The 14741-nt window shown below is 37.0% G+C and overlaps 1 protein-coding gene across 1 annotated transcript; it reads left to right on the forward strand.

The window, feature by feature from the left end:
- The first annotated feature begins 12461 nt into the window (after positions 1-12461).
- Positions 12462-13220, forward strand: LOC143600190 (uncharacterized). Its single transcript, XM_077077948.1, has one exon. It carries the CDS (start codon positions 12462-12464, stop codon positions 13218-13220), a length of 759 nt encoding a protein of 252 aa, XP_076934063.1.
- The last annotated feature ends 1521 nt before the right edge of the window (positions 13221-14741 follow it).

Consider the following 14741-nt stretch of genomic DNA (forward strand, 5'->3'; position numbering starts at 1 on the left):
GTGCACGGCTAACTGTATATAAAAATTACGCGTATTAATTATTATCACTTTCCATAACGTATTTCTAGTTTAATCGTAACCCTCAAAGAACAGGGGTCCGGGGGCAGCGCCCCTGGCAGGGGGTTCTAGGGGTGGCAGCCCCTAGCGGGGTCCAAAGGGCAGAGCCCCTGGCTGGGGTTAAGCTGCCAGGTTAGCTTGGAAAAAATTTATTTTCATTAGCTGTCTTAACGCATTCTCCATTAGGATTTTAAATTATTATCTTATTCACCCACTCATTCGTTATAGTGAATTAAGCCTAATTCGTTATCTGATCGTAGCCTGATTTGTGGTCTAGTACTGGATTACTTTTACTTAGCATATTAGGGTTTTCATTTATATTAGCATTCTAGTATTTTATCTCTTAGGTCCTTACATTGTATACCTTCACGCGTATGCACATATATATATATATATATATACATATACAGGTCGCCATGTATCCGGGTCTGTTGGTGCATGTTTTGTAACAGATGATCTTTCGTGTTTGTTAGAATTGAGAGCAACGGTCAAAGGGGAGACTGTTGGTGCATTTTGTGACCGTCGCTATGCAATTCAGACCAGCGGAACGCCACAGGCGAAGTTAGCACAACTTCGCCTTAGGCGAAGTTAGAACAACTTCGCCAACGGCGAAGTTGTAACAACTTCTGCCTTAGGCGAAGTTATCACAACTTCGCCATAGGCGAAGTTATGAACAACTTCGTCTACTGGCCCAAGCCCAAGCCCGAGAAGATGTTTTGTCTATATATATGTGTGTCTTGTTTAGGTTTTGTATCCAGAAATTAGAGTATTGTGTGTTACAGTATATTTGTCTAGAGAGAGACCGAGAGTGAGAGTCGTGTGGGACGACCCGAGGTAGAGCTCACCTCGGGTCGGCCGTCATTTGTTTACGAGTTTGGTATGTATTTCGTTTTGATTATTATATAAGAATCTGCAGATTTGTTTATCCCGTTCTTGTATTTGTTCGTGTATTTGTTCGTGTACGTGTTTGTGTTCTTTATCTTTACACCAATAAACGAGTCTAGGAGGATTCCGCACTCCTAGACCTCGTGCGGATCTCGTATCGATCGGCGACGTCCCCGGGGGGACCTACAGGGTCTCAATTTAAGTGAACTTAGATATAAGCGAACTTAGATATTAGGCGAACTTATATATAAGCAAACTTAGATATCCAGCGAACTTAGATATAAGCGAACTTAGATATCAGGCGAACTTATATACGGCGAAGTTAACAGCAGGTGAACTTGTATACACGCGAACTTATACGTGGGCGAACTTGAAGTGGTGAACTTAATCAGCGAACCTGTAGCAGCAGCTACGGGTTCGACCTTAACCCCCATAATCATCTTCGTTTCAACGTGTAACCCTTTGATATGATACTAGCCAATCCCGTGAACATTCCCATGATCATTTTTGGGTAAAACTCGGCCCGGAAAAGCATAAAGTTTGGACCTTTAGGCTTAAAACGTTTAAAACTAGATCTAGGGTTTTTCTTTAACAAGCCATTTATAACCGCAGGTTCGTTAAGTTCATTTTAACATCAAGTTTAACTACTTTAATACTCGTTTATACCCGATCTACTCTAGGTTTAAGTTTCGAGACTAACCGTTCATAAAAACGCAAACTTTAATATGAAGAACATACCTTTATGCGTTCTTTAGGTCTCGGTTAGCTTGTTTATGGACTCTAAATCTTGTATAAAGCTTGTATAATGAAGATCTATCAAGAATCAACGTTTGTTTGGCCTTGGATCTGTCTCTCACCCTCACGGCCGAAAGTGGCTATGTGTGTGTGTGTGTGTGGAATGTGTAGAGAATATAGAAAGATGGAATGAGGATTTAGGGTTATAAGGTGGTTTAAAGGAGTATTTATACTCCTTAAAGCCCATGGACCTAAGGCTCATCCCACCATCTTAATCCATTTTAATTATCCAAATCCATACTTCTTTCTATATTTAATATTAATTAAATATTAACACACAATTCGAATCATAAACTTTCTTTTATTTATTTATAAATTTAGGATGTTACAAACAAAAGTATGCATGTTGTTCCTTTAGAACCAAAGAGAAAGTATGCTACTTTCCCTCACATATCTCATAGCGAAAGTAAGCTTAAACGAAAGTGTCCCACTTTATCGAGATCAAACTTATTCGAAAGCAAGCTTACTTTCGCCTATGCTTGATCAAAAGAAAGTAACAAAAGAACCTACATTTTCTTAATAGAGTTGATCATGATGAAGCAGATTGCGATTTATTGGAACCCTTATCGTATGTCAAATAATCGGAGGGACTACACTTGAGGGGGAGAATAAGAGAATGATGCTTCGAATTTTCATACAACATGAAGATGTGAGATTGGATTAAACAAATATTTAATGACATTAGTTTAGAGAAAGATCGTAAGAACATACTATAAAAATTATGTTCATTAGATATCTTAAAAATAAGTATTCAACAACCAAAACAATTCGCATTATTTTCAAATTAAAAACAACCATCATCAAACTTAGGGGTGTTAAACCGGCTATGTTCACAAGTTGGTGGGTTCAACCGGACAAGAACCCAAAGAGTTTAAATAAACATGATAACTACCAAAACTTAAAAATCTTGTAAGACACGTGAACCTGAAATCTGCATACTCGCTGATTCACCCAAACACAACCCTTTTGGTCTATTTATTATTTATTTTTCATATATTAACACATTAAAGTACATCTTTACGACAATAAATGCAAATTTATATAAAACAGTTATAGCGTAGTTATAAAATCTTATGTAAATCATTTAAATTTAAGCATAAACTACCCAACCATTTTAATTTATTGCATAAAACATATTTAAATAAATGAGTTAAACGGGTCAACTCGTGAACTTGTTGGGTTGATCTGAATCTGACATGTTTATCCAAACAGGTTCATGTGTACAACATGAAACTAACTCAAACTTGTTCATACCAAACCCCGAACCTGTGGATTTCATGTTAGGTTCGAATCGTGCCCTAAATTTACACCCCTATTAATATTCGAAAGTATATTAAATTCTACTTTTTTTGAATAGTCATATATTGAAAAAGGAGGTGGATTAGTTAGCCGTTATAGAGCGAGCACCTGCGCGATGATCATGCTCAAAACGCGGCTTCTTCGTTCAACATATTGGCTTGCATGATCACACCTTTCGATTATTATGATTATTCTAAATTAACAATCCAACCTTTGCTTGTTTTTAAGCCCTTAAAAAATTAATAATTTCAAAAAAGTCATATTGGCTTGCACGATCACACCTTTCAATTATTATTATTATTCTAAATAAACAATCCAACATTTCAAAAAGTTTGTCCCATTTTCAAACCCAGGTTTTGTTTTGTAATTGAGAACTTCGATCAATTCCATGGAATTGATGTGAAATTCTTTAATTTCATGCTCTAATTTTATTATTTGAATTTGTGTTCTTTTATATTAGTAGTATCTGATATTGCTTGCCAAGTATTCAGTTAAATGCTTCACTTGCTACAATGGATTACATGGCTCATGATGAAGATTTGGCAGCTAGTTTCAGTTCGATTAACCTCATATACTATCCTACAAGTATTACAAGGTCCTTAAAGAGAACTAACAGCAAAATCGGGGCCGCTTCTAATGGTAACAGAAAGCAAGGAATGGCTGATGCGCTTGCAGAGATGACAAAAAGGTAAATTAACCTCATATACTATCCTACAAGTATTACAAGGTTTTAATGTTTCATTCTTCATGGCCTTCATATTTCCAGATCATCATACTTTATTCAAATTGAAGAGGATGCCAAAAACTATGCAAACTCAATCAAAGAGGTGAAAGCCGCTTTGAGTTCCTTCCAAACAACCGACATGGATGAGCTTATTAAGTTCCATAAATATGTGGAATCCCGTATGGAAAAAATTACTGATGAAACGCAGGTCTAGATTTATTTAAGTTGTTTTTATAATATGCATATTGTTGTCAAAAGTATTTTGTGATCATGTTCTAAGATTCTTAATTTATAGGTTACAGCGAGATTTGAAGATTTTCCTAGTAAAAAGTTAGAAGGCTTGAGAATGGCTGCAGCATTGTATGCTAAACTGGATGCAATAGCTACTACTTTGTGGAATTGGAAGATAGATTCTCCAGTGAACCAGCTAATTGATAAAGTTGAGAGTTACTTCAACAAGGTAAAACAGAATTTAAGATCTTAAAATCCCTTTTTTCCATCATATAAGTAACATATAACAAATTGCATATGCAGATCAAGGGAGAGTTGGACACTATGGACCGAACAAAAGACGAGGAACTCAAGAAATTTAAATGTCAAAACATCCACTTTGACTTCACAATCCTTATAAGAATCAAAGAACTAATGGTAGATGTTTCCTCAAACTGCATGGAATTGGCATTAAAGGTACTTATTTGTTAATTGCATATTAATTTTCAACTTCAAAATGGAATTTTGTAACTTAAATTTGAAGGATTTACGAGTAATAAACTTTGTCTTCAATTACAGGAAACAAGGGAACCAGCATCAAAAGAACACCAAGACAATGGGCTAAAATGTCAAAGCAAGAAACCCAGGTCGGGTAAAACTCTTTGGAGGGCCTTTCAGTTTGCATTTCGGGTATACACATTTGAAGGTGGACAAGATGATCGGGTCGACTTCTTAACTAGGGAACTTGCTCAAGAAATACAAACCGACCCTCACAAGTTGTAGTAAAAGTTCTAGTAATATTTAGAACTTTGATCAAACGACACATAGCGTTATAGTTTGTTTGCCTACAAAACATAGCGGCATAAAGCAGAATGTTGAAATAATCAATTAGAATGATGTTGCGAAATTGGAGGGACTGATTGGATTATTTTGAGGAAGTTAAGGTGTACATTCTTTGACCATACTCTATATCTTGAGTATTTAAATGGACCATTGTCTAAGAGTTCGATACAACGAACACAGCCTCTGACTTCTCTCTTTACAAACACACCATTTGCTTCCTCTATCAACTACTTCCGATCATTCAGTTTTGATTTGTTCCGCTGCGTAAACTTGTCGCAACCAGCAAGTTGCAGGTCAATATCTTCTTTACAGCATGGAGCTTGAATAATCTGTGACAACCAGTGTAATACTTTTTCATGTTATCCACTGTTAGTTTTGATTATTGCTTGTACATGTAAGGATTTTAATTGTTCAATAAAATTATATTTTGATTTCAATTTGTCAAAGGAAACCACATTGTATACATGGTATCAGAGCCTATGTTCTTGATCCTGGTTATCCTTTGACAAATATCTGGATATCTAAAAGCCCTATTTTTTTTTTTGAATGAATCTTTTACAATTCTATTTCTTGTTACTTTTCAGATTACTCTGATTTGTTTTTGTTTCGTCTCTCAGCTTTGTGTGGCGAACCGGATACAGTTCCTGTTTCTCAAAGAGGAATACTTCAAGAAAAAACCAAAAGCACTCACACTTGGGATTTAATCACCCAAGTCTAAGCCTGAACACTTCTTGGTTCGGTATCTCAAATTTGTGAATTTAGATCTGTCGCGCATCTTCACTGTGAGATCTTTCTTATTTTTGTTATTGCATTAGGCATTTGTGGCTGGGTTAGGGGGACCAGCATATCGTTTGAAAAAAAAATGAGCTATCCCCAGATTGTGTGCATCTAGGCATCCTAGGTTTTTTGTGCTTTCTTGAACGGCTGATTGAGTTTCATATATTATTGTTGCTGTGCTCTGCTTATTCTTAGTTTGTTTCTTTAAATGGCGACCAATGTTCCTGTTCCCCACAAACTGAGCAATCTTGACTTTGCTGACCCGTTATATCTTCACCCGTCCGATACTAATAATCTATCTATAATAAATCTCAAGTTATCTGGGACTGAAAATTACTCTATATGGGCAAGTTCAATGGAACTTGCTCTTCTTGTGAAAAATAAAACCGGATTTATTGATGGAACTTGTGTCAAATCTACTGCCAATCCCATTCTTGCTAAGCAATGGGAACGGTGCAACAGTGTCGTACTGTCGTGGATCCTTAATTCTATAAGTGAAGAATTATATATTGGTCAAATATTTTCAAAAATTGCTTCTGAGGTTTGGACTGAATTAAAAGAAACATACAATAAGATAGATGGGTCCATAATTTATAACTTACACAGACAAATTAATTCTGCGTGTCAAAATGGTTCATCCATATCTGATTACTACCACAAGTTAAACTGTATGTGGAGGCAATATGATAAGTTAATTGATCTTCCTAAGTGTACTTGTGCTGCTGCTACTGACCTTTTAAATTTTAATCAAAGAATTAAGCTTATGCAGTTTTTAATGGGGCTTGATGATGTCTATCAACCTCTAAGAACTCAGATTCTTTCTAAAGAGCCTCTTCCTACTGTCAAGGATGCATTTGCCTTAATTTCCAATGAAGAATCCCATAGGGCTCTCAACCCTTCGGGTAAAACTCAGGCAACTGCCTTTGCTACTAGAGGCCCTGACCCTGGAAGAAAGCCTAACAAAAGAGAACCTCTTAAATGTTCTCATTGCAATCTCACTGGTCATACCGTTGATAAGTGCTTTGAAGTTGTTGGGTATCCTCCTAATTATAAAAAAAAAAAAGCAATCTTCAAAGAGCCCAACAAACTTTAAACAATGATCAAGATAGACAAATAATGGCGAACTCTGCTCAAACAGGTCCTTTCCCATTTACACCTGAGCAAGTTAACAAGATCATGTCCTTGATCTGTGAAACCTCTGGAAATGAAGCTCCCACCTCTAATATGTCAGGTAAGTATTTCTGCTCTATTGGTTGGAACACCTTTTTTTGTTTAAACAGTTTTAAAAATATGAACTTCTCAAATCATTGGGTCATTGACTTTGGGGCCAACCAACACATGATAACCTCTGAAAAAGGTCTTGTTAATTGTACCAATGTTTCTGACCTTAATCTCAATGTTTCGCACCCTAATGGAACTAAGGCTCACATTACTAAAATTGGCCAACTAAAATTGTCTGATCATGTTACCCTTAATGATGTGTTGGTAATTCCCGAGTACAATGTAAACCTACTATCTGTGAATAAAATGGCAAAGGAAAACAAAGTTTATAGCCTATTTACTGAAGATAATTGCTATATTCAGGACTTTCAGCACCAGAAACATCTGTGACTGGTAGTGAAGTAGGGGGTCTGTATTTTGTCAACATCTTGAATAATAAAAGTTAGTCCTTAGGTGATTCTATTTTTGCTAACTCTACGGCTATGTCTACTGAACTATGGCATAAAAGGTTGGGTCACCCCGCTGAAAATGTTCTACATGTTCTTAAAAACATCCTTCCTCTTAAAAATACTAAATCAACTGGCCCGTGTGATGTTTGTCCATCAAGCTAAACAAACCAGAACTGCTTTTACCTTAAGTGACCACAAATCCGATGGTCTAGGTGACCTGATTCATATGGACCTGTGGGGACCATTTAGAGTAACAAGCAGAGAAGGTTACAAATTTTTTCTAACCATAGTTGATGATCACTCTCGTGCTGTATGGGTATACCTTTTGAAATCAAAAGATGAAGTGTTTCAAAAAATCTTGGGTTTCTTTAAATTAATTGAAACTCATTTCAACAAGAAAATAAAAATTTGTCGGTCTGATAATGGGACGGAATTTGTCAACAAACAAGTAGAACATTTTTTTGAACAAAATGGGGTGATACACCAAACCTCGTGTGCTTACACACCTCAACCAGAATGGCATAGTTGAGCGAAAGCATAGACATTTACTTAATGTGGCTAGGTCTCTCATGTTTCAGGGTAACCTTCCCCTCAACATGTGGAATGAATGTGTGTTGACTGCTACATACTTAATAAATAGGATTCCGTCTTCTATCCTAGCTGGTAAATCTCCTTATGAGCTGTTATTTAAAAGAAAACCTCCCTTGTTACATCTTAGAAGTTTCGGGTGTCTTCCTTTTTGCACTAATTTAAACCCCTTAAATAAATTTGACTCTAGATCTATCAAATGTGTTTTTATTGGGTACTCTATTGAAAAAAAAGGATATAAAATGTGGGATTTAGAAAAAAGAACTTCATTTTTTTCTAGAGATGTAAAATTTTATGAAGATATATTTCCTTTTAAACAAAAAATCTCTTCCGATTTTTTTGAAGGCTTAAAACTCTTTGATGATTTACTTGTAAAAAATGCGAAAAAACAAGACACCCACAACCGATGATGAGATAAAAGTATCAACAAATCATGAGGGGCATGATAGTGAAGCTCAGCAACCGGATACTCTAAATGAGATTGCTAGCACTAAAATAGGTGGTTTTGAGAGGCATGGCGGTGAAACCGCAGCCGAACAGATACATATTGGCAGAAGTCAAACCTTTGACACTATTAATCACTTGGAACCTCTATCTCAAAGGCATGGCAACTCTGACAGAGATACTAGGATGGCTGAACCCACTGAAACCCCTAGGACCGAGTCTACTGATTCTGAGGGTGTACTAATTGGACCAAACCAACAAGCCAAAACAGCTCTAAGAAGATCTACTAGAAAAACAACCATGCCTCAAAAACTTGATGAATTCATCATTGAAGGCAAGGTTAAATATGGGATTGAAAAAGTTGTAAACTATTCGAATTTGTCACCCGAAAATTTTTGCTTTGTGTCTAGTCTTAACAAAAGTGTTGAACCAAAAAATTTTAAGGTTGCTTCCAAAGATCCAAATTGGGTCAATGCCATGAATATTGAAATAGAAGCCCTTCTAGAAAATAATACATGGGTTCTCACTGATCTTCCTAAAGACAGGAAACCCATTGGGTGTAAATGGATATATAAGATAAAATATAAATCGAATGGGGAAATTGAACGCTATAAAGCTAGACTTGTTGCCAAAGGTTACAGTCTAAGAGAAGGGCTGGACTTTTATGAAACTTTCTCCCATGTTGTAAAAATGGCCATTATAAGTTGTGTCATTCGCATTGCCGTCCAAAATAATTGGTCTATGTGTCAACTAGATGTCAATAATGCCTTCCTGTATGGGTCTCTCAATGAGGATGTTTACATGACACTGCCGGAAGGGTATTACAATGAAAATGAAACCAAAGTTTGCAAACTAAAAAAGTCCTTGTACGGTCTAAAACAAGCACCTAGACAATGGAATGAAAAACTCACCACCACTCTTACTGAAATTGGTTTTAAGCAAAGTATAACCGATTACTCTTTATTTGTAAAAACCGAAAAAGATTCCATATGTGCTTTGCTTGTCTATGTTGATGACATAATTTTAACCGGAAACAATGACTCTGTTATCGAAAACGTTAAGTCATGCCTAATGTCTAAATTCATGATAAAAGACCTAGGTGAACTTAAGTATTTCTTGGGTATAGAAGTCTTAAAAATCGACAAAGGGTTGGTTCTATCTCAACGAAAATATTGCCTAGATCTTCTAGGAGAATTTGGTATGCTTGCATCCAAACCGGTTGACAATCCAATTGAGCAAAATGTAGTAGTAACAAACAAACAGAACTCTTACAAAGAAGATTTTGAGCTGGCTAATATTACCGGCTACCAAAAGTTGATTGGAAAATTAATCTACCTCACATTGACTACACCTGATATCTCATATACTGTCGGTTGTCTTAGTCAATTCATGCACAAGCCTTTAAACTCACATCTTAAAATTGCCATGAGGTTACTCAGGTATCTAAAGGGTCACCAGGGAAAGGCTGTTTATTTAGCCCAAGTAGCAATTTCAATTTGTCAGCCTATGCTGACTCTGATTGGGGCAAATGCTTGGCAACCAGAAGGTGCATATCTGGATATTGTGTTTACCTCGGCAATTCCCTAATATCCTGGAAAAGTAAGAAACAACCAACTGTTTCTCGCTCTTCTGCAGAGGCCGAGTATAGAGCGATGGGAGTGGCAGCAAGTGAGGTAACATGGCTAATAAAACTTTTGGCTGATCTAAACGTTAAAAGTCAATTACCTGTGTCACTATATTGTGATAATAAGGCTGCTATTCTTATGACGGCTAATCCGGTCTTCCATGACCGGACAAAACACTTTGAGATTGACCTTCACACGGTTAGAGAAAAGGTTATGGCTGGAGTCCTTAAAGTGGAAAAGATTCATACATCTAATCAACCAGCAGACCTGTTTACGAAAGGCCTTGGTATCTTGCAACATAACCTCCTATGTGAAAAACTGCAGCTTTTTGATCCTTTCACACCATCCAATTGAGGGGGCATGTTGAAATAATCAATTAGAATGATGTTGCGAAATTGGAGGGACTGATTGGATTATTTTGAGGAAGTTAAGGTGTACATTCTTTGACCATACTCTATATCTTGAGTATTTAAATGGACCATTGTCTAAGAGTTCGATACAACGAACACAGCCTCTGACTTCTCTCTTTACAAACACACCATTTGCTTCCTCTATCAACTACTTCCAATCATTCAGTTTTGATTTGTTCCGCTGCGTAAACTTGTCGCAACCAGCAAGTTGCAGGTCAATATCTTCTTTACAGCATGGAGCTTGAATAATCTGTGACAACCAGTGTAATACTTTTTCATGTTATCCACTGTTAGTTTTGATTATTGCTTGTACCTGTAAGGATTTTAATTGTTCAATAAAATTATATTTTGATTTCAATTTGTCAAAGGAAACCATATTATTTACACAGAAGCGCTGTGCTATAATTTTGTTGCGTGTGAATCACCCATTGTGATTATGTATGTAAATGTTTCTTTCATTTTGAGATTTGAGTTATCAAGCAAATTGTACCAACCATTAATATATGTGGTTGGGCCTAACGGTCAAAGTCGGGCAAAGTCTTTAACCATTTGACTTGTTTTACTCAGATACTCATCAACTTTTTCTTAAATTTTATGACATTTTTCAAATAATTACACCCAATCAAAACAAGCCACGTCTATCAAGATTAGCCAGTGATGCAAATTATGGAAAGTTTTGAGTCAACTGTGACGCGCACATATCAGTGTATTATCGGTTGCTAGTCTAAGTGGCACAAAAGTAAAAGTGGTTAATTTGTAAAAACGGTCCACTTGTCTAGAATTGATTGAGTTCTTATAATAAAAGATTTTATAATGGTAAAAACATTGTATAAAATGTAAATAAATTTCTGATAATGTATTTGATCAACACAACCATTGCTTCTTCCCTATTAAAATGTGTTGAGTTTGAGACAATCTATTAGAAATTATATAATTTATTTGAAACTAGTGATGACATTAAAACAACAATATGATCACTCAATCTCAATTTTTACACCACCTGTTATAACATGAACATTATCACACTTTGGAACCAATTTCACCACCACATGATCATCATCTTCAACTCCTAAACCTTTAACAGCTCACTTATCCCTAATCTTAACTTGGTCTTTATCACCTTCTCACCACCGTCCCCGCCACCTTCCCGTTGCTTGTGTGGCACATTCACGAAACTACCCGCAAATCGGTTTTCTCAGCCCCACCGCTACTCGCTGCCGTCTCATCTTCGTCATTGATGAACACATCAAACTCGTATTTCTTAATTTTATCCCTTCTATCACCAATACTTCTTCTTGTTCTTCATCCTTTCTTCTCTCACTTTGTGGCGGCCTCGCCACCACCACCGTCGTTGATTTGTCTAGACTCGATCATCGAAAAAGTAGCTGCTGCAGTTGATATATATTCCAGCCATATTTTGCAGCTTATTTCTTGTTGCCTTTTGTTTTGTTTACAGAACCTTTATTATTTTAAGCGTCTCAAATAACAGTTTTTAGTAGTATTATTATTATGGGCCTATGGAACCAATCTTTATTTTAGACGATTTATTATTTAATTTCACCGACTATTTATATTTTTTAATAATATTGACAGCATCCAATCTACGTGTACGACCACCCACTAGGAGAATAAGACTTCTTGGATGAATATATGAATTTATAAATGTCAGTCATAACTTTAATATTTGTTTACGTTAACACCTTCTAATAAAAATTATGTGGAATCATTCTATCCTTAATATGCAAACAATTAAAAATTAGATATTTGAACTCACCCATGACATCATCAATTCTTATCTTTCCAATGAAAAACACGACTAATGACAAAATGTGTACAAAATACATAAACAAGGTCTAAAATTGCGTGTACAAACACGACTGATTATTTCAAGTGATTTTTATACATTATGCACAAATATATAAATATTGAATTGTGTAAAATATGGCTTACCAAAACATATACTATTGTATTATAAAGAGACACGAAAGTCAGAAAAGAAAGGTTAAGTTTCTTGAAGCAATAAAAGGAAAAGGTATTTTTGTTTTCTTGTGGAAGTAGGCTACGAAGACAAGAACAATAATACTTTATTATTGAAACTTTGAAATAATTCAAAAGTACCAACGCTCAAGAAAAGATGGGTGATCAACCAAATAATCAAGTCGGAGAGTCAAGTAATCAAGTCGGTTTTCCCAAAGAACCGAGTTCCCTCTCGATTCAGTTTTCGATTCTTACGTCCACTAATTACACGATTTGGACGGTAAAAATCACAGCTATCTTCAAGGTTCAAGGGTTGTTGGAGGCTATCGAACCAAGAACGGGAACGGTGGTTGACTCGAAGATAAACGGGTTGGCGATTGTGTACCTTTATCAAGGCATGCCGGAGGCTTTGGTGATGCAAGTGGCTCACCTTTCCACCGCTAAAGAGATATGGGATGCACTTAAGACTCGTTTCGTTGGGGTTGATAGGGTTCGAGAAGCACGTATTGAGTCTCTTCAACATGAGTTCGATGTACTCAAGATGAAAGAAACGAACACGATTGATGACTTCTCGACCAAGATTAGCCAAATAGCTTCCAAAGCAAGCAATCTTGGAGAACCGTTTGAAGAGAAGACCCTTGTGAGAAAGCTTTTCAAGTCCATTCCGAGAAAGAGGTATATAGCGATTGTTGCTACTATTGAACAGTTTGCCGATAAAAAGACTATGACGTTCCATGAAGCCGTTGGACGCCTTAAAGCGTTTGAGGAACGATCTAGAGATGAAGACAAACTTGTTTCCGGTAAGCAAGAACAACTCATATATACATATGAAGAATGGAAAGCTAAAAGCAATAATGCGTCATGGGAAAGGCAAGATGGGAACCGAATCAAGTCAAAAGAACAAGGGAAAGGGTAAGGTTGTGGATCGGGAAAAGAAAGAACCCCGAGTTAAGAAAGATCGGTCAAAGATTAAATGTTATCGGTGTGATGAACTAGGGCACTTTGCCACGTCATGTCCTAACCGAAACAAGGAGACGAACGATAAAAGTAACCTCGCTCAAGATGGCTGACCGGTTCTAAACATGATGACGGTAGCTCGGAGTAAGGAAGATGTCGTTTTTTTAAAAGAAGACCGAGTTGATCCAAAGTAATATGTTTCAACCCCATGTGATAAAAACACGTGGATTCTTGATAACGGGGCGAGTAACCATATGAAGGGAAATCCGGAATGGTTTTCCAACATCGATCGTAACAAGACCGGTAAAGTTAGTTTCGGTGATGGTTCGTGTGTTGAAATCGAAGGTCGGGGCACGATAGTAGTAGAAGGTCAAATGGGAGAACAACGAGCCTTGAGTGACGTTTATTTTATTCCATCTCTCAAATATAATATTATAAGTCTCGGGCAATTAGACGAAGGAGGATGCAAGATCGGGATCCAAGACGGTATCTTATGGATATTTGAACAAGATGGAAGACTTCTAATCAAGGTACCACGTTCCTTCAACCGGGTTTATAAAATTAATTTAAAGGTTGTTTCTCCGGTTTGCTTACAAGTCAACTTGCATAATGTTGCGTGGATATGGCATGCTCGATTGGGGCCTTTGAATTTCGATGCCCTTCGGGGTCTCTCGAAACTCGCGGATGGAGTGCCAAGAATCGAACACCCGATGCAAATTTGTGATGCATGTATGCTAGGCAAACAAACAAGATCGGATATCCCAAAAGAATCCAATCATCGTGCAAAGGTACCGCTCGAGCTCGTTTATGCCGATGTTTGTGGCGCGATTTCTCCCGAGACACACGGTGGCAACCGATACTTTTTGCTTGTTGTTGAAGATTACACCCGCTATATGTGGGCTTTCACTATAAAGACGAAAGACCAAGTTGCGGGCTTACTCATTGATTTCTTGAAAAGGGTGGAAAACGAAACGGGCAAGAAACTCAAAACCATACGAACCGAAAATGGGGGTGAGTTTACATCCCATGTATTGGAAGATTACTTATCAAGTATAGGTGTGGCAAATCAGTTTACGGCCCAGTACACCCCACATCAAAATGGGGTGGTTGAAAGAAGAAACCAAACCATACTTGGTACGACTCGAATTTTGTTATAAGGCGATGTCACTACCACAAGATCTATGGGGAGAAGCGGTTCATCACTCGGTGTATTTACTAAACCGGTCACCAACAAAATCTTTGAAGGATTCGACTCCGTAAGAGCGTTTTAAAGGAAGAATATTAACCTTTCACACGTTAAAGTGTTCGGATGCACAGGGTATGTTAAATTCCTTGGTACCGGTCAAAAGAAATTGGACGACCGAAGCATTGTGATGATTCACTTAAGTACTCAACCTTGAACAAAAGCCTACCGTATGTTTGATCCGATCAAAAGGCGAGTACACGTTACGCGGGATGTCAAGTTTGACGAGTGTAAAAG

Source organism: Bidens hawaiensis, unplaced genomic scaffold (genome assembly GCF_021521415.1).
Source record: "Bidens hawaiensis isolate Kalapana, Puna unplaced genomic scaffold, B.hawaiensis_p1.1 tig00053716_1, whole genome shotgun sequence".
NCBI classification, from domain to species: Eukaryota; Viridiplantae; Streptophyta; class Magnoliopsida; order Asterales; family Asteraceae; genus Bidens; species Bidens hawaiensis.

Coding starts and splice junctions, on each gene's coding strand:
- LOC143600190 (XM_077077948.1), top strand. CDS start 12,462: ATGGGTGATCAACCAAATAATCAAGTCGGAGAGTCAAGTAATCAAGTC.